Genomic DNA, 21,082 nt, shown 5'->3' on the forward strand with positions numbered 1-21,082 from the left:
CAGCTTAAAGCATTATGGGTAGAGTCTCTCTGTTCTGATTCATCATCAGCTCAAAGCATTATGGGTAGAGTCTGTTCTGATTCATCATCAGCTCAAAGCATTATGGGTAGAGTCTCTCTGTTCTGATTCATCATCAGCTCAAAGCATTATGGGTAGAGTCTCACTGTTCTGATTCATCATCAGCTCAAAGCATTATGGGTAGAGTCTCTCTGTTCTGATACATGTCAAGTCAAGTCAAGTCACCTTTATTTATATAGCGCTTTTTACAATGCAGATTGTGTCAAAGCAGCTTTACATTGATAACTGGTACATAATTTGGCTGCACAGCAGCTCTTAAATAATAGTGTCAATGCAGGCAGATCAGAAGCACTGTTGAATAAATGTCAAGAATACTGTTGAATATCAAATGTCAAGTGTCCCCAACTAAGCAAGCCAAAGGCGACAGCGGCAAGGAACCCAAACTCCATCAGGTGGCAAACAAGTGGCAAATAGGTGTTAAAATGGAGAAAAAAAAACCTTGGGAGAAACCAGGCTTAGTCGGGGGGCCAGTTCTCCTCTGGCGAACAGTGCTTTGTTACAATCAGGTTGCTATCATAAGTCTGATAGGATCGCAACAATCAAAGTATTTATTTCAGTTCCATCCAGTTGAGGATCGTATTCATTACGCCGGTATGGAAGGTCTGTTGAGGAACTGTGCTACTGGCTGTCGTGTCGATGAGGCCTTCACAGTGGATGATCCAGTTGACTCGATCTCTGCTGATACTTCAGGGCTGCGTTGTGGTCGTGTCCAGTTGAGGATCGTATTCATCACACCGGTATGGACGGTCTGTTGAGGAACTGTGGCACTGGCTGTCGTGTCGATGAGGCATTCACAATGGATGATCTAGTCGACTCGATCTCTGCTGATACTTCAGGGCTGCGTTGTGGTCGTGTCAAGGCGCAGGTCCTCGGTCTCAGCTGGATACGGCCCAGATCCGGTTGACTACGGTAAACCTCGGGATAAACAGAAAGACTAATATTAGCGTAGATGCCATTCTTTTTCTGATGTAACGAGTACATCTGGTGTTATAGGAAGTGTTCCCGGTTCCGGCTGACCTAATTTATGCAGCCTAATAATCCTTTAACGGATTTGAAAATATAAAATGATAATGTGTTATGTGTATGCCAGGTTTAAGAGATGTGTTATTAGTGAGCTGTGAGCTGTAGTTTATTTATCAAGCGAGCAGAACAACCACCCAGTAGAGCGTTACAGTAGTCTAGCCTTGAGGTCATAAACGCATGAACTAACTGTTCTGCATTTTTCATTTTTCATCATCAGCTCAAAGCATTATGGGTAGAGTCTCTGTTCTGATTCATCATCAGCTCAAAGCATTATGGGTAGAGTCTCTGTTCTGATTCATCATCAGCTCAAAGCATAATGGGTAGAGTCTGTTCTGATTCATCATCAGCTCAAAGCATTATGGGTAGAGTCTCTCTGTTCTGATTCATCATCAGCTCAAAGCATTATGGGTAGAGTCTCACTGTTCTGATTCATCATCAGCTCAAAGCATTATGGGTAGAGTCTCTGTTCTGATTCATCATCAGCTCAAAGCATTATGGGTAGAGTCTCTCTGTTCTGATTTATCATCAGCTCAAAGCATTATGGGTAGAGTCTCTCTGTTCTGATTCATCATCAGCTCAAAGCATTATGGGTAGAGTCTGTTCTGATTCATCATCAGCTCAAAGCATTATGGGTAGAGTCTCTCTGTTCTGATTCATCATCAGCTCAAAGCATTATGGGTAGAGTCTGTTCTGATTCATCATCAGCTCAAAGCATTATGGGTAGAGTCTCTCTGTTCTGATTCATCATCAGCTCAAAGCATTATGGGTAGAGTCTCACTGTTCTGATTCATCATCAGCTCAAAGCATTATGGGTAGAGTCTCTCTGTTCTGATTCATCCTCAGCTCAAAGCATTATGGGTAGAGTCTCTCTGTTCTGATTTATCATCAGCTCAAAGCATTATGGGTAGAGTCTCTCTGTTCTGATTCATCATCAGCTCAAAGCATTATGGGTAGAGTCTCTCTGTTCTGATTCATCATCAGCTCAAAGCATTATGGGTAGAGTCTCTCTGTTCTGATTCATCATCAGCTCAAAGCATTATGGGTAGAGTCTGTTCTTATTCATCATCAGCTCAAAGCATTATGGGTAGAGTCTCACTGTTCTGATACATCATCAGCTCAAAGCATTATGGGTAGAGTCTCTGTTCTGATTCATCATCAGCTCAAAGCATTATGGGTAGAGTCTCTCTGTTCTGATTTATCAACACAGTTTCACTGATGATCCAGAACTAATCCTAAACCCAGGATAGAGCGGTTGAGTGAATGTGGTCTGGACTGTGTGGATGTGGATCATTGTGTCTCCAGAGACGCTGTAGAAGGACAGAGTTCCTGCACTGTGATCCACATACACTCCTATTCTATAGTGATCCACATACACTCTATAGTGATCCTCCTCATTCACTCCTGTTCTACTGATGATGGGCTTTACAGGGAGATCAGTGTCTATCTTATTGTGCCAGAATAAGTATCTGTCAGGAGTGCAGATCAAACTCCAGGACTGATCATTACCTCCAAACACACACTCATCACCCCGTCCCTTCCTGCTGATGCTCTTATATGACACTGATATAAACACACATTTTCCACTCCACTCAATCTCCCAGTAACAGCGTTGATCACACACACTCTCTCTACACAACACCTGAGACACATCAAATCTGTCTGGATGATCAGGATACGACTGTGGTGGGTAAGTGTTAGTAATCACTGTGTTCCTCTCAGACAGACAGAGGCATTTATTCACTGTGTTCAGATCCGGAGTGATCCGATGGGAATCTGGTGGAGATAAAACACATCACAATCAGGAATCATCAATCTGTCCATCTTTTAATCTACACTGTAAATATGATTTCTGCTGCTTGTTAAATGAACTTCATTAAAATGAGTTAAAGCACAAAATTACTGCACATTCTGTCCTGATTTAATGGAGTAAATCCACTTAAACACGTCAAACTGAAGTTCACTTTATCATTTGTGTTGAATGAACTGAAACTGGGCAGTTCCCAGCATGCTTTGCTCTGGTCTGGATCTATTCCAGAATCTTGAGTTCAGATCTGACGAGTTCATGTAGGATTTGTCTCAGATCTGAACTTGATTTAGGATCTTCTCCTCTCTCACAGAATCTCATCTGTAGTTGTGAATCTTAAAGCCTCCATCAGTTCAGTGATCGACTCTCAGGTCTGTTACCAAGAGCAGCTGCTGTGAAGAAACGCTCCAGATTAAAATGGAGGATCAAAACAGGTGTGCTTTAATGAAGTTTGATCAAAGCCTGTAACTGTATTTCATTATTCTGACATTATTCATCAGTGTTTTGTGTCAAAGTGTTCAGAAAGTCTTTCTATCTCTGATCTTCATAGTTCATCATTGACTCTTTCCCGCCAAACACAGAATTTTCCGGGTTTCCATGTTTTTACTGTTATACACTGTTACACATCATCTGAGTACAGAATCTGCTTGATTAAAACTCATTTTAAAACTCATGATTTTGATCATGAATCATCATCTGTCTGTGTCGATTGTCTTTTCATCTTCCAATCTCCAGTGGAACTACTTCAAAATAAAAGTCCTGATAGGAATAATAACTCAAATGGAGGAAAAATTATAAACTATATACATATATATATATATATATATATATATATATATATATATATATATATTTATTTATTTTTTATTTTTTATTTTTTATTTTTTTTTACAAAATAAGTACACAACTAATACTAAAACATTTAACATTGAAAACATTTAATTAATACTTATACTAATATAGTGAACCAAAAAAACCTAAACTATTTAAATAATGCATTAGTTTTAATAATTAAATAATGATTTTTACAATTTCAAATACTATTGAAGTTATGACACCAGTGGGGTTGTCCTACAGTTTTTCTGTTGAGTTAGAATGCTTCTGTAATACACTTTTGAGGTTCTGACTGAAACTGCCATGGCCACCAAACAGATAAGATAGGATCTAAAGTTAGGATCTGGGGCCCGTTTCAGAAAGGAGGTTAAGTGAAAACTCTGAGTATGTTAACCCTGAAATGAGGGAAACTCTGGGTTTTCGGTTTCAGAATGGGAGGTATGTCAAACCCGAGAAAGCAGGTTAAGTCAAGCCTGTTTCTGAAAGAGAGGTAACTTATACTCAGAGTCAGTTACCATGGTGACTTACTCTGTGAACCTAACCTGGTCAGGAGCAGGTTTTCTTCGGTAAACCCAGAGTTTCTTTCGGTCTCCTCCCCCTTTTTAAAGTGCAAGTGATGTTTAAATAGTTAATTCATTCATTCACCCTACAAAAATGCTTTTCTTACTGAGTATTTTTTGTCCTATTTCAAGTACAAATATCTAAAAGTACTTAAATCAAGATGGATTTTCTATATAAGAAAATGATATAAGATATTTAGTCTTGTTTCCTGGGGGATCTAAATTAAGTGCATTTTACTTAAGTAAAATTATCAATATCTGCCAGTGTGTTAATAAGAAATAATATTAATGCAAACGGAAAACAAGATTATTCGGAGTGCCTATTACTAAGTGCAAATTTACAGTAGCTCCACCAACCAATGTCAGATCAGGTTAAAATTAACATACGCTCTTGTTTGGCTGCAGTGGTGTAAGCAGTAGCGTGTTGAGTGCGGAGAATTAACTTGTGATGTGATTGACTGGGTTTGAATCTGCCTTCTGCCGAGCTCGCTATTCTCCCTTTTCCCATCACATATCACATCAAGAAAGGCATTTATTTTCAATAAAAATTAAGAAAATGTTCTAAAAGTGGAAGTAATTTGCATAACGAGTGTTTATTAATGATAAAATCATTTACACTCTTATTATTGCACCCTGTTAAATTATTTTTTTTTTCTTCTTTTTTTGCATGTGGGATACCATGAAAATGAATATTAGTTCAATAACTTACCGTTCTGCCAGTTTTCATCTTTGATATTATAACTGTTATAAGAATTAAACTTGCATTGACTCAGAAGTACGCGGACGTCATTTTGTCACGTGCTGTTGCCATGGTGAATCGTAATATCGGAGCTCCATTGATGATGGCTTTTCATAGTTGTGGTGCACGCGCTTAACTCAGAGTCAACCTACTCAGTCGATTGAACTAACTCAATTCAGCTGTTCTGAAACAGAAAACTTAGTCAACTCAGAGTTCAAGTTTTAACTCAGAGTTGGTTGAACCTCCTTATTGAAACGGGCCCAGATGTAATGTAGGAGCCAGTGTTGTGGATGTATTTCGGACTGTCACCAGGTGGGGGCAGTGTGTGCACAGAGGGTTTTTAAACAGGTGTTTCTTACACGTGGAGTTAGTTGGCTAGGTGGAGGGGAACGCGTAGAGTTTTTTACCACACACAAACAATGTAAGCCACACGTTGGATGTCCACTATCATCATCAAAGTATGTAACCATGTTTGCATTATGTTCAATAAAGTAGTCAAAAAGTTAAGATCGACTACAAGAGGACTTGGGTGTGTGTAAAGCGTGCATTGTATATCAAAGCCATCAGCAGCTATAGGAGCTGCTATGACATGTAATATATGTGTGTGTGTGTGTGTGTGTTGGTTTTTGTGGTTTACGAGGACTGAAGGACAGTTGAATATGCACCAGCATTACGGGACATTTGGGTTTATGAGGACAGGGGTCATGTCCTTGTAATTCAGATGTCATTGACTAATTCCCAGAAGATCCCACCAAATTTTGGCAACGTGTCCCTATATCCCACAAAACCCTGAGGCCGGCTTCAAGCATCAGCGGCGCGTGAGCGTGAACTGCAGCTGCAGAGATGTGCGAGTATTCACACTGGAAACGTTTGTACAGTGTCACAGCAGCGGCTGAACTTTGGAAATTTGAAAATTATTTTCCTTCAAACTAACTACATAGGCCTACCTGCAAACTCAAAAGAGGTTAAAAAGGTGACGTGTACAAACTAAACTGTGGTTGATTATTTGAGGCCTATAAGGTTAAGTACATGGCAAATTTCCTTAAAGAGAAAATATCTCTCAACTAATGCTGTAAACAGGAGCAACAGTTAGTACATCATTATATTATTAAAAGGTTCAAATTAGGCGATTTGTAAGACAAATATGAAAACACTATTTGAAAATGATTTTCGTTCCTTGATTCAACTTCTCGCTTCGACTGTGCAGATATCAACAGCTCAACGGGGCTTTAGGTTTCCAGGTTGAGGTCACAAATGGGTTTGAATTTGTATGATGTGTCGAGTAGAATGTGTTTCATACAAGATCTGACATCTGGACAAACTTGGAATAATATATTTGATTATTCTTCCTATAACAAGGTCTGAGCCATACAGATTATGGGAATTTCCTGGGAAAAACAGCAAAAGGGGAGGGGGTGGGAGATGGGTGTGAAATACGGGAGACTCCTAGCAAAAACGGGAGTGTTGACAGGAATGTGGTCAGGGATGAAAGATTGCGACAGCTCGTCCAGGGTCTCAGGTGTATGGGAAAGTAGTCAGTCACTCCTTGTGTTTGATTAATAACAGGTGAGCTGAGGGATAGCACAAAATTACATAAATCTCGACGATATGAAACACAAATGGGTGAAAACTATGAAATGAGCAAAAATGTCTCCGGTTACGTATGTAACCATACTTCCCTGAGAACAAGGAACGAGACCCTGCGTTCATGACGCATTGGGGAACGTCACACGTGACCCGGTGTCTGAAAGCCAACTATCCAACAACTCCAATCTCTATTGGCCGGCTACAGCCTATGACGTAATATTGCGAGACCCAGAAGTATAAAAGGAGCGCCTGGAGAAGCAGTCAGTATCTATCGTCTTGAGGGACTGTTCAACGGACAGCCCGAAGCATGGCATGGCAACGCAGAGTCTCATTCCCTGTTCTCAGGGAACTATGGTTACATAGGTAACCTGAGACGTTCCCTTTCGAAGGGAACTCAACTTTGCGTTCATGACGCATTGGGGAACGAAATACCCATGCTGCCATGCTGAAGGATAGTGCATGTCAATATGTCTAGACAAACGTTCAGCAGTTTCAAGAGAAACGCCAGAAGCAACTCACCCTCAGGTCACACAAGACTGTCAGTGACAGCATTCCCTACGGCCAACAGCCCAAGCTAAGCCTAAAAGAGGCTTCCTGCAGAAAGCCTACCAAGGCTGCTCAGAGCTTCTGGAACCATCATTTCTGAGGAAAAGTGGTTCCTTAAAGGGAATGTGGCCAGGGAACCAAAGGAGCCCCAGCCAGTCACTAGGGGGAACGAAGTCAACCCTCATTGCCACCAGGGAGGCCGACCTAGCCTGACGAAGGACAGACTTAGTCTGGCCAACCCTGTCTGAATACAGAATCTCAACAATGCATCCTTCAGAGAAGAGAGCAAGTAAGAGCGACTGCGAAAGAGCAGTAAGCAACTCAAACTCACGCGTAGAGATGGGCATCCTGAAGAGCAGAACTCAACTGAATGCTATAAACCCTCATATTGAGGGGAGTATAATCCGCTCATCCTAGGATCTACTCAGTGCCTGACTGTATGCACTGAGGAGGCTGTGCGCTAGGGAACCCTGATACAGGGGAGCACAAACCAGCCTGGGGGCTGATTTCAATGGGAGACTTCATAGACTTCAATGATCATCTTAGGGAGCTAAGCACAATTACGTCAACAACCCAAAGGGGAAGTACGAAGCTCACATAACAGATAGACCATACTGTAGGCACATAATCATGGAGGCCGGGAAGGGGCCTACAGCATGACTAAAGTTCTGCATAAAGAACTACATAACACACCAGAATACTCAATCACACAGTGGTATTCCAAGGGCAGCCTACAAGGTCGCACACCTGAATTCTAGCTTGCTCTGAGCAAGAACGACCACATCACTTAGTAACTGTGAGTACCCACATAACAGTCCAACGAGCTGTGTACTCAGTAAAAGAACCTTTTTACTCTGTAAAGCAAGAGGAGTGCAGCGTACGCAATCACGCGCTAAGGAAGGCCCCGCGGGGCCTATAACCTCAGCTAGAAACGTGGCATCAGCTCGTGGCAGTGTTATCAAGTGGGACAAATAACTGAACTGCAAAGGAGGTTAATAAGTCACCCAGGGCCCTGGCCAACCAGCAGCATATTATTCCCTTTACTCTAGTAAAGAAATATACCATAACACATGCCAGCATGTTCCAAAGGAGGCCCAGAGGGCCTACCCATCACACACGGCGCCAGCTAGTGGCCACTAAAGTTCTAGGAGCAAAATAGAACCAAGTTATAATCAAGGTAACTACTTAGCTCAACTAGAGCTAAAGGAGACCATGCTCAAGGAAGTAAATGCATAAAAACCGAACAACAGAGCAGTTTAACACAAGAACTCACCCTGAGAGGCAAGCCACTCAGAAACTGTACTCAGTAAAAGCACCCTTTACTCTAAAAGCGACAGGAGTACACAGCCGAACTCCAGCATGATACACAGGAGGCCTATAAGGCCTACGACTTGTACACATGTGGCGTCAGCTAGTGGCAATCACGACCCATCCATGATGATAAGTTACATAGAAACCAACACAAAAACTTTGCCAATATGCAAACTGAAAGGAGGCCCTGGTGGGGCCTTCGACTCCAAAAGCACATGGCATCAGCCAATGATAACTTCATGACTAAACCAGCCAGCAGGCCAAGCACTCTGTAAAAAACACCTTAACTCTTAAACAAGAAGAGTGCACACTCCGCCACAGTACTCTACGAGAGGCCTGACCTAGGGCCTACTCTTACAGAGGTGGGCGTGGTCGATGGCAATGATGGTAACCACACAGAACTGTGCCAACATGTAATTTGAAAGGAGGCCTTAGCGGGGCCTTCAACTTCAACACGTGGCGTCAGCTAGTGGACATCATGACCATGTACTCAGTAAAACACCTTTTACTCTTAAAGCAAGAGGAGTACACACTCTACAATACTCTACGAGAGGCAAGTGGTCATAATGGGGACCAAGCTCAAAGGGAAACAGCTCTAGACCCAACAAAATAATTTTGGGTAACTAGCTGCAACAACCTGAGCTAAGCCTACACATTTCAACAGGCAATGTACCAAAAATTACATGGTACAATAAATATGCTAACATGGTCTAAGGGAGGCCTACAAGGCCTACCACCTCAAACAAACATGAGCACAAGCCTGAGGCAGTGCTAAGATACATGAGCAAACTCGCGATCATATACCAACAGCGCCCGAGATACAAGCTGTACTTAGAAGGAGGCTAATAATAAAGAGCCAACAATCTTTACAGTATATGTAAAACAGTTGCTGTGGTCATGATCAACTGGGAGCTAACAGAGATCATCTTTAATTCTAAGACTCTCTACATTCAATATGAGTGTGCAATCCAACAGGTGATGCACTCATTGAAACAGAACAACAGAACACCACATTCTTAGATAGAGGCTAATCACAGCCTGCTATCATAGAAACACCAGACAGATCTGTAGATCTGTGCTGAACCCTTGAGAACGGAGGCTAAAAAATTAGCACCGTAGCTCAAACTTGAATATAATTCAAAGGGCTCACAGGAAGACATTATAAAGCATGACAAAGTTCTAGAAAGTGGGACCTAGCAACACTACATAACTTATCTCCTCAAAGATAAGGGCCTACCACCTGGGAAAAAACAGCACCAGGAAGGCTAATAACAGCCTATAACCTTAGCTGTTAACCCCAGCCATAGCACCTACTTAATAGCGGAGGGGAAATACGGCCTAACAACTCCCTCAGGAGGAGGCCAGAACTAGGAACTATACAACCTTACAAGGGATAGTAATAATAAGGGTGATGTAATAGACAGACACCTAACCTAGCTCTAGCCTAGCCGCTAGCTATGGCCTACTGGGCCAAGCAAAGCCTGGGCTTAACTTTAAATCCTCTCAGATATGAGGAGAAAATGAAGCACTACAAGCCAATAGTGTCAGGCGGCTGATTAAAGCCGACCTGCACACAAATAACTGAAGTGACGAGTGCTAACTCAAACCAAACTAAAGTATTATCTGAGAAGCTACTCTAACATAGGAGGCTACAAAATAGCGGCCATAATACATCCTGCATGTGAAAACTAGCCAACCTAATGATTCAGTTATTTTGCCCAAAAGAACCCCTTCTAACTTTACTGACTACATGCTCAGGAAAGCTATACAGTAAAAACAAGGTCTAACTTTTTTTAAGCATAAAAACATAAACCCAACTTACCTTCCTGCGGCTCGTAGAACGAAGATTTCTCCTCCTTATTTTCTTGCATGAAGAAGGATGAAATCAAAAGTTCTTTTAAGCCTAAAAGCACTTTTCACTATCAAGCCAGAAGGCGGCCTTAGAAAAATATTATCAAAGGCCCAGCCGTCAGCCTGACTGTTAAAGAAGCACCTGAGCATGTAAAATGAAACCAAAAACTCAGGAGGTGGAGGAAGAAGGGGCGAGGGCAAATGCAAAGTCATCCTTGCAATGAGAGGGAATCTATTAGACGCAACTGGTGTACGTGATCGATCACCTCCTCCAAAAGCTGCTTCTTCCTCCTCGAGTCCAGCCGTCTCTGTGCCTTGCTCCGAAAGGAGGAGGCACCCGAGCGGCCATACTGGACCTCTGGCCCTGTCTCAGAGCCTCAGTTCGAGATGGACCAACCTCCTGATTAACTATATGCTCAGAAAAACTATACAGGAAAACAAGGTCTCATTTTAAAAACATAAAATATAGACCCATCTCATCTTCCTGTGACTCAAAGACCGAAGATTCCTAATACTTTTTTTTCTACATGAAAAAAGGATAGAATCTAGGGTTCTTTTAAGTCTAAAAGATCCTCTCACTATCAAACCGAAAAAGCGGGCTGACAGAAATAAATCACTATGGGCCCAGCCATCAGTCTGACCAGAAGAAGTATCTGAGCATGATATAAAATATATATACATGCATACAAATACATATATAATACATATATATATATATATATATATATATATATATATATATATATATATATATATATATATATATACACACCCACACACACACACACATATATATGAAGAGTTTGGTTCCAAAACGCGATAAACGCCATTTTCAAAAAATTGAGTTTCCACCCAAATCAGTATTGTATCTGCTCGGTATTGAAAAGTAATTTATTAATTTTGCGCAAAATGCGATATCTGTTGTGTTATTCTGTCATGTTTTCTCCCTTTCTTTCCAAAACGCGACAAACGCCAGTCTCCCTTCTCTGCAGAACGCGATATATCCGCTCAACCAATCACAGCGCTCCATTCCACCCACTGTAAACGTTGGAGGCTTTTTTAAAAGCCGTTTTTAATACCAATGTACTCAGCAAATGTGTTTATTTAACCATGCGGTGGCGCCAGATACTCTTTAATCAGTAATGACAAATAATTTATAACATTAACAAGATTCATTTTGGGAGCGACGGCTGAATGTATTTTTAGTAAAATGCCTGTATATAAGATAAATATTGGCAAAGTTTAGACTCTGTCATGTATATGAATCAACTTACTTTGTTGTGTATTTTCAATTTGAAAAATAACTTTTTTCCAAATTGATGGATTAATTGCATTTTGAAAAAAAAGTGTCATGGATTTATTGCATTTTGGGAAAAAAATAATACGTTTTTATAATAAACTTTTTAAAATCAAATTGTAGATTTGAATTTTAAATTTTTTTATAACCAAAAGATGCTATGTGGAAGTTTGAAACAGAAAATAGTGGTTTTCATCTTGCCACTTTCTTTGTAAAGAAAACACCCTTTTACTCAAATTAATCAAAATGGAGTTATTGCGTTTTGGAACCAAACTCTTCATATATATATACGTCATCCAACAACTCATTCTCATCAGCCCCAGGGGAGTTGAGAGAGAATTCAACTCTCTCAAACTTCCCAACGAGCTCACCTGCGAGCCCTATGATTGCAGCCGCTGTTTTGCCTCAGCACAAAACGGGCCAGAATCACCAGGCGCAGATGCGGACACCTCTTCCCTCGAGAAGAGTGCCGAAGGAGAACGGAGCGTCCTGATAGGAAGACGCTCACAGTAAACAACAGACAAACACACAGACAGCGCCCTCAAGCACTGTCTATGCGCACTCCTCTCCAGACAGAAAACGCCCAGAAATGTGTATATCAAGTGTCAAACCCTGGGACACGGATGAACACACTCTCTTGAACGTTTGTAAGGCATATAATAGAATCCCTTACCGGAGTCGACATAGTCGCGATCAGACAGAACAGACCCGAAAGACGAGAAGATGCTGACTGCTTCTCCAGGCGTTCCTTTTATACTTGGGGCTCTTATTATATGGGGCTATGGCGGCTTTGCACTCGGTTCTTATCAATCATGATTTTAACATTATAAATGTATTATATGTTTTAATATACATACTGCTCTCCAGTCAGGGTTGGGAATTTCAAGATATGCTGGCAAAAATGCTCCTGATAGTTTGTGGCACGAGCAAGGGCACTGTTTTTGTTTATGTTTCTAAATGGATCTGTTTTTGAACAAATTGGGCGAGTCACTGACTCACTAAGCCATTCATAAAAAACAGTCATTTGCTTCGTTCCTAAATGAATTAGCCGTTTTGAACAAATCGGTTAAATGATTCATTGACTTAATCTTAAGACTTATTAATGTATTTACTAACATGAATCATTAAGTTCATGTTAGTTAATACGTTAACTAATGTTTAACTAATGAACCTTATTGTAAAGTGTTACCAAGTATAAACACAATGCAAATAAGAGATACATAGCACACTGTAGACAGACACCTTCATTTATTATAACTGTTAATAATTAAGTTTTATATAATTATGTTTTTGCAAAAGTGCAGCATTATGTTTCTCGTGTTGACTAATATCGATCTTTGCTTTCTGTAGGCCTACAGTATATAATAAATATTTAAAATATATATATTTTTTTTAATATATTAGTTTCAAATGTAGTGACAAATGTATTTAAATGTGCAATTAAATCCAATTGACCGTGATAACCATAGCAACGGAAGGAACAAAATAATCTCTTCATTAAGTATTGGGGTGTATATGTAAAAAATAATAGATCTCCTACTTTTGCTATGTAATGTATTACTTTGTTCATTTCATTACTAACTTTTCAAACTGGTCACTCAGTGGCGTTTTACTTTTAAATGTACAGATTTTAAATATAAATGAGTTTTATTATCTGTCCTGACAGTGTTCATTCTTTAATTCATGAATAGGATATGTTGATATTTCAAACATTTATTGTGGATTTACTTTCAGTACTGAACTCACAGTTCACATGGGTACGGTATTTTGTACTGTGGATGACAGTGTATAGCCCTATTCGGACGGGACTAGTTTCACAGGGGGACATTAGAGAAATTTCTGTTTCACAGATGTACTTTGAGATTTTAATCCCATCCGAATCTGCCATGTCTGTCTTTTTCTCACACGACCTCTGTAAAAATTACAGAGCAAATTACCTACTGTTTTTTCGTCAAACTCGGCGGTCCTCAGAGAAATCTAATCCCGTCCGAATGCAAATGTCTGTGATTTCCGAAAATGTTTTTTCCAAAACGCTTTTTCTTGTGTGTTTTGGTCAACGTGAACTACCGTACAATCTCTCACTATTGCGCGCGGTATTCAAGTTTCTGCTTTTTGCGCACCGATAATGGATGTAGATGTGTTTGGTACACTGCGAAGAAATAAAAAAAAAATAAAAAAATCAACAAGAAGAGCCAAATCACGTAAACTGTTAAGACTGGCTACTGTAATATCAGTTTCAGGTAAGATTACTTTCATTTCTGCACTTAATTACATAACGTGTAAATTATATAAGTTAAAACTTTTTATTCCAGTGGGTTTATTATAAGAACCCAGTTCTATTAAATCATGATGATAAATGTATGTTTAGTTTTTTCACACTACAATTTTTATAAAATGTTTACAAAACACTAAATGTGTTGGGACGTTTTACTTTATATTTCAAAGTGCATTCTGAACACGTGATCTTCTGAAATGCCCACATGTAAAACACAGACACTCCTACCTCGGTAATAAACACGGAGATGTTAGTCCCATTCGAATCCGTACATAAAATCACAGACGTAGTTTGATAAAAATTGTTACTCAAACGTCGTTTGGAAAACTAGTCCCGTCCGAATAGGGCTTTTGTCCACCACTACCGAAGACCATTTTAGACCCAGGAAAAACCCTGTATTGTGAAATAGTTTTAATTTGATGTTTTCAGTTGACAGTGATCAATCAGTGTTAATGCAGTCAAGTTTATGTGCTGCTTCATTTGGATCATCCTTGCTGAATAAAAGTATTAATTTCTTAAAAAAAAAACTAACAAACAAAAAAACTCACAATAATCATAAATGTTTCTTGAACAGCAAATCATCATATTAGAATGATATCTGAAGGATCATGTGACACTGAAGACAGGAGTAATGATGCTAAAAATTCAGCTTTGATCAAAGGAATAAATTACTTTTTTGAATATATTTAAATAGAAAACAGCTATTTTAAATTGTACTAATATTTCACAATATTACAGTTTTTGCTGTGTTTTTGGATCAAATACATGAAGCCTTGGTGAGCAGAAGAGACTTCTTTTAAAACATTAAAAAATCTTACTGTTCATAAACTTTTGACTGGTACTGTATAACACTCTCATGTTTATTTTTTAGTATTTTTGGTAGGAGTAAGATTTACATGTGTGGTTTCAATAACCAGATGCATTTAGACTTCCTCCTGAAGTGATCTGAGTGAATGCATTTCAGAGGGCATTTACACCTGGTCTTTTCACGATCGGATAGCTATCCCATCAGAGAAAACGCATGAAGTGACCAGGTGTACACAGATTTTAAAGAAACACAGTTTGAACCCAAAATATTTTACTTGTCTCATAATAAGATTAATCTTTGTCTTTGTGTTTTGTGTCATTGCTTTGGTAAAGCATCTCTCAAACAAACTAAAATAAAAAGCACGATATGGCTTTGTGCCCTTATCAAATCACAAAAGACGATAAGTAAGTCTGTAGTCTGTTGCGCTGCATGTTTCAGAGTGAAGAACACACTTTGCTCACTCCTTCAGCTTGTTTTCCACATCTCAGTTCACAGGGAATGAATGCAGTGAACTCCATCTCTGCATGTGCCTTGAGTTTAATGTGCATTTGGGAACGCAGGGAGCACCAGTTATACTGTTTTCACAGTCACATTATATCCAACATTTTTGTGGTCAGTTGATTACAGTATTTCACCTGATTTGTAATAAGATGCAGTTATAAACCTGTTTTCACTAAAACTGCAGGTGTCTGACAATACAACAGTATTGTAACATCCTTTTGTAAATTAATATACTCTTTATAAAATATACATTTTTCATTTATAGTAGTAGTATTTTACTGTCTTAGCGATTATTCTAATAATGGTGATCTAAAAGTATTATAGTTATTATTTATTATTAAACAGCATCATTTGACAGATACTGTGTGTGTGTGTGTGTGTGTGTGTGTGTGTGAGAGAGAGAGAGAGAGAGAGTGTGAGTGCGAGTAGACCTACATTTGTGTAGTCCTGCTGTTATCCTGAACTCTCCCCCATGATCCACACTAGAAAACACACAATGATAGTTAGTCAGTAAACACACTCACACACTCTCTCACTCTCTCTCTCTCTCTCTCTCTCTCTCTCTCACTCTCTCACTCACTCACTCACTCACACACACACACACACACACACACACACACACACACAAAACAATATTAATTTTTGAAAATTGTAAGGCTAAGTACATTACCAACCGAGTCTGTTACGGACACAGCTATTCCAATAGGCGTTGTATTACAAAAAGAACATAAACATAATTGTGGAAGGAAAATGAGTCAGGAGCAAAACAAAACGCCGCATAAATTCCGCCACCCAGATATGGCAACAAGGCCTCTTATCCCAAACTTATACACGGTCCACAGGTGTAGGAAATCATTTCTACCAGAAAGACTCGGGAGTCAAGAAAACGTTTGAATAATATTTATTTAACAGTTGGTATGCAAATTAGTAACGTAAAGATGAAATGATGATGGGGTTATGTGACAAGCAGGGCAGAGTGAGAGCTGTGAGGGAATGGCGCAAGGCCGGTGGCGTGATTGCTAAGGAGTGTCACCTGCGCACTGCACTGGTCTCGTATTTCTCATGGAGGAGCTCCGGAAGCATAAAGGGAGGAGTGACAACAGTGAAGGATGAGAGAGGACCAGGCCTGGATTTCTGTTATGTTTTTATTGTGTTAATGTGTGGCAGTCATCCGTGAGGGACGGCCGCTATTTTACTTTTGTTTTGAATTTGTATATGTTGTATTAAAGTGTGTTGAATGTTCACCAGTTCCTGCCTCATTCTTCCCACATAAATGAACTGCATTACACACACCTTCAAGGGTCTAGTGGAGTCCATGCCTCGACACGTCAGGGCTGATTTGGCATCAAAAGGGGGAACTAACCCTTTAATTCTGTATAACCCTTGTATAGCTGTGTTGTGTACAGCATGGATTAAAGTTACCATTGTGTTAGAAACAAATAAACATCCTTTGGATGAAGCTGATTGGATCCTGTGTTTTTACCAACACCCCTTGAGGAAAGCTAGATATCGAACATCACTTACTAAAGTCCCTTTTTCAGGCATACTACATAAATTCTGAAACTATTTGACTGATGAAGTCGTGGGGCAGCACTAACACATTCCTGTGCATGTGTATGTTTGAATGTGTTTGTGTTAGTGTGTGTCTGTACTGCATTTGTGTTCCTTTGTATTGGACATGGAGCGGGAAAAAATCATTTTCTAATTTAGTTGAGACCTGCCTGGAATTACTTTAGCTCTGCATGTACTTGACAATATTTGAGCACCTTATAAAGTTTGTCAAACAATCATAATCAAGCATTCAACAGCCCTGTAGTATAACTGCAGCTAAACCTCAGTTTATTCTCAGTAAAAACTTTTGTAAATGTATGAAAGAAATAAAGTCAAACTCTTCCTGCTCAACATACTTAAGTTTATCAAGTGTGCAGTTTTGATGGTTGAATTTATCAATGAATGAATCTCCTGGGTGATTGTAGCTCAGGTCCAGCTCTCTCAGGTATGAGGGGTTCAAACTCAGAGCTGAAGATACATAACCACAGCCTTCCTCTGTCACCATACAGCCAGACAACCTACAGACACACACAGCAACAGTCCACATGACATTAGTTTGACAATCAGATCAGTCACTATCACACACTGACCTGTGCAGTTTGTATGCTGTTATTTTCTGTAGATTCAGTCATAAATGTAACAAAAGTGTTTGTGGAAATGTACCAAAGTATTCAGTCACTTTTCTAAACATGTACAACAATGGATTGTGCACCATTCACAATAGCAACTTTTGATTCCATCCGCTGAATCATTGATTTTCTATGGCGATCAATCAACCGTGTTGGGCTTGTTCAGATGGTAACAAGTCAAGAATCTGAAGAACGATTCAACGAACGATTCAAGCATATCCATATTTGTATGAGTACGAGTACGAGTACAAGTACATGAGCTTGGTATCGGTCCCGATCAATTTCCATTGACTATTTCCATTACATTGAGAACAAATGTCACATTCGGTAACAATCATTTATTGTGATAGCATTTTGTTAATTATTTTAAAACTATTTACATCAGTATCTCCAGCTGACAGTTTGGACTCTTCAGTCCATCAGAAAGAAGCTTTACTCCTGAATCCTGTAGATCATTGCTACTCAGGTCCAGCTCTCTCAGGAAGGAGTTTGAGGATTGTAGAACTGATGACAAACTCTCACAACACTGAGCAGTGAGATTACATATGGAAAATCTGAACAATTAAAACAAAATGTTATTGCATACAGAATCAATCTTAGCTGTGTGTTTATAAACAATTAACTTAATGGAAAATAAATAAATAAAGCATTTAAACTCAAACCTCATTATCTCCAGCTGACAGTTTGGACTTTTTAGCCCCTCAGAAAGAAGCCTCACTCCCGAATCCTGTAGGTCATTGTTACTCAGGTCCAGCTCTCTCAGGAAGTTTGAGGATTGTAGAACTGATGACAAACTCTTACAGCACTGAGCAGTGAGATTACAGCACTGTAGCCTGTGTAGCGAACACAACAATCAGTGATATCAATGCTTTTTAGGTAGTGTTTATAATCTAGAGCATAGATAACTTGGAAAAACCTTTGACTGTAGGGATGTAAGCAAAGCTAAAACAATTTTCATAAAACATCAAACCTGTATTTTTTTTTTTTAAATTTATGATACAATTAAGAATAATAAAAAGGGTAAAACTCAGGTTCAACTTGTCTGATTGTGGAGACACGTTGGCATTTAATATCATCACACACATTGATTAACATGTACATTTATTCTTTCTTTTTTTTAACTGTCTAGGCCAACAAGTCATCCATGTAAAAAGAAGTCCCAATTACAAAAGACCAACAGTGCATATAAATGAATGTAAAGAAGACTCTTACAGTGCTTTTCTTGTGTTTTTGATCACTGGCAGCAGTCTTATTACTGCTTCATCAGATCTTCTATATTTCTGCAGTTCAAACTTCTCTTGAGTCTCTTCTGACATCATGAGCACAAACACCAGACCAGACCACTGAGCAGAGGAGAGATTCTGTTCTGAAAGATTTCCTGAGCTCAGGTTTTTCTGGATTTCCCCCACAAAGTCATCGTTCATTTCATTTAGACAGTGGAAGAGATTAATGGTCCTCTCCACTGATTTCTCCTTCTCTATTTTCTTTTTGATATAGTCAACAGTGTTTTTCATGTTCTCTGTTTTGAGTTCCAGTCCTGGCACTAATTCCTTCAGGTCACTCTGATTGGACTCCAGAGAGAGACCCAGGAGGAACCGGAGGAAAAGGTCCAGGTGTCCATTCTCGCTTTGTAAAGCCATGTTGATCGCACCCTTATGAAGCTGAAACAGTGTCTTTCTGGACAGTGTCCATGTCAGTTTTTCTCTCAGGGATTGAAAAAGTAGCTTTGCTTTCTCATCTTTGCTAATCAAAAACACATAGAGAGCAGCAAGGAATTCCTGGATGCTGAGATGTACGAAGCTGTAAACGTTTCTTGCTGAAACAGCTTTTTCCTCCTGAAAGATCTGAGTGCATAACCCAGAGAACACCGACCCTTCACTGACATCTAGTCCACATTTCTCAATATCTTCTTTGTAGAAAATCAGATTTCCTTTCTCCAGCTGTTGAAAGGCCAGTTTTCCAAGCATTAGAATAATCTCATCAAAAGACCTGGCATTGGCTTTCGGTTCAGGGTCATCACTATATTTTGCAGTCATCTGTTGCTGCTGAGTAAGTAAGAAGCTTGTGTACATCCCTTGATGTAGAGAGTCAGTACTGATGTAGTGAGAGTTGTGGGTGTTTTGTCCTTGCTCTTTCGAGCCAGTAGAGGCTGAAGAACAGTGAGAGAGATCCAGCAGAAGACGGGGATGTGGCACATGATGTACAGGCTCCTGGATTTCCTGATGTGACGGATGATGTTTCCAGCAACCTCAGGACTGCTGTTTTTGTTGAAGTATTGCTCTTTCTGCTCATCGTTGAATCCTCGCACCTCTGTCACCAGATCAATGTAGTTTCGGGGTATCAGACTGGCTGCTGCTGGTCTGGATGTGATCCAGATAAGAGCAGAGGGAACCAGTTGTCTCTTGATCAGGCTTGTAACTATCTTACTCACTGTTATTTCTTTGTGAACATCTGTAAATCCGTCATCTTCTTTAAAGTTCAAAGGGAAGCGACACTCATCCAGCCCATCAAAGACGAACATGATTTTACCATCACCATCAGGAATAGAGGGCAGTTCTTCAGGACTACTAAAGAAGTATTTGTTAAGAAGTCCTATAAGACTGTACTCTTCTTTAATCAAATTCAGTCTACGGAATGGAAGAGGGAAAATAAAGGCAATATCCTGATTTTCTGTTCCTTTGGCCCAGTCAAGGATGAATTTATTGACAGAGACTGTTTTTCCTACCCCTGCGATGCCCATTGTCAGCACTCTTCTGTTTCGTTGACCCTTGTGGACTTTAAAAATGTTATTGCACTGGATTGGTGTGTCCTTGGCATCAAATTGTTTGAATTCGATCTGTCTTACCTCATGCTCACTCACTATTCCTCCAGTCTCATTCTCCACCACATATAGATCAGTGTAAATATTATTCAGGTATTTCTGATGACCAGTCTGAGAATTACCAACCAATATTCGTTCATACTCCTGTTTTAATTTGTCCTTCTGTCTGAGGCTGGTCTCATGAAGAGCAGCTTTACTATCCTCTGCAGCTGAGCCTTTGAGAAAGAGGAAAAAAGTCAGCAAAAAGTGATCAGTTTTTAAATAAAGTAATAAATCTATATGTAAATTATAATATAGTCTGTGATTCCTATTACAAAAATAACTCATTCAAATTAATCACACTCATACTGTAACAGTGTTTAAATATAGTCTTACACAGACTATCCTTAAGTTGACTACATTTGCAGTCATGGAAATGCCTTAACTCATTTCGACAGGCAGTAGATCGGGGCAGGCAGATAGCTATCACAGGTCAGGAAACAATACACAGTCCAAAGGTAGGCGGCAGAGAATGGTAAATGGGTAACAGACAGGCAGACAGGATAATAATGCTCGGAATTGTACACAGGGTGAAACAAGACTTCGCCATGAGGTGGTGTGTGAGTGAGTCTTAAATAGTCCAGGTAATGAGCTACAGCTGTATGTGGCAATTGGTGATTGGTGTGGAAAGGGAGTATGTGACTGACGGGGAGGATTATGGGAAATGGAGTCCAGGAACTGACGGTGATCGTGACACATGGCTTACTGCACTTGAACGCTTTAAAATCTAGTGATAAGCTTTTGTGAGGGCACAGCATTACAATGTAACGTGAGTGTAACCCCGATAGATAACCACAAATTCTCTACTGATTTACAAATTTCATTGGT

At 39.7% G+C, this 21,082-nt stretch overlaps 1 protein-coding gene across 1 annotated transcript in view; it reads right to left on the minus strand.

Annotated features, from left to right (window-relative positions):
• Nucleotides 1-2,299: 2,299 nt before the first annotated feature.
• The window catches only part of LOC125250530 (NACHT, LRR and PYD domains-containing protein 3-like), a 36,568-nt gene continuing 17,785 nt past the window's right edge, over nucleotides 2,300-21,082 (minus strand). Inside the window, 7 exon segments of the mRNA XM_048163167.1 lie at nucleotides 2,300-2,874; nucleotides 15,650-15,696; nucleotides 17,122-17,283; nucleotides 17,775-17,948; nucleotides 18,057-18,227; nucleotides 18,607-19,469; nucleotides 19,472-20,430. Of these exon segments, the coding sequence (XP_048019124.1) occupies nucleotides 2,300-2,874; nucleotides 15,650-15,696; nucleotides 17,122-17,283; nucleotides 17,775-17,948; nucleotides 18,057-18,227; nucleotides 18,607-19,469; nucleotides 19,472-20,430 (2,951 nt within the window).

This window comes from Megalobrama amblycephala, linkage group LG1, assembly GCF_018812025.1.
Source record: "Megalobrama amblycephala isolate DHTTF-2021 linkage group LG1, ASM1881202v1, whole genome shotgun sequence".
Taxonomy (NCBI): Eukaryota; Metazoa; Chordata; class Actinopteri; order Cypriniformes; family Xenocyprididae; genus Megalobrama; species Megalobrama amblycephala.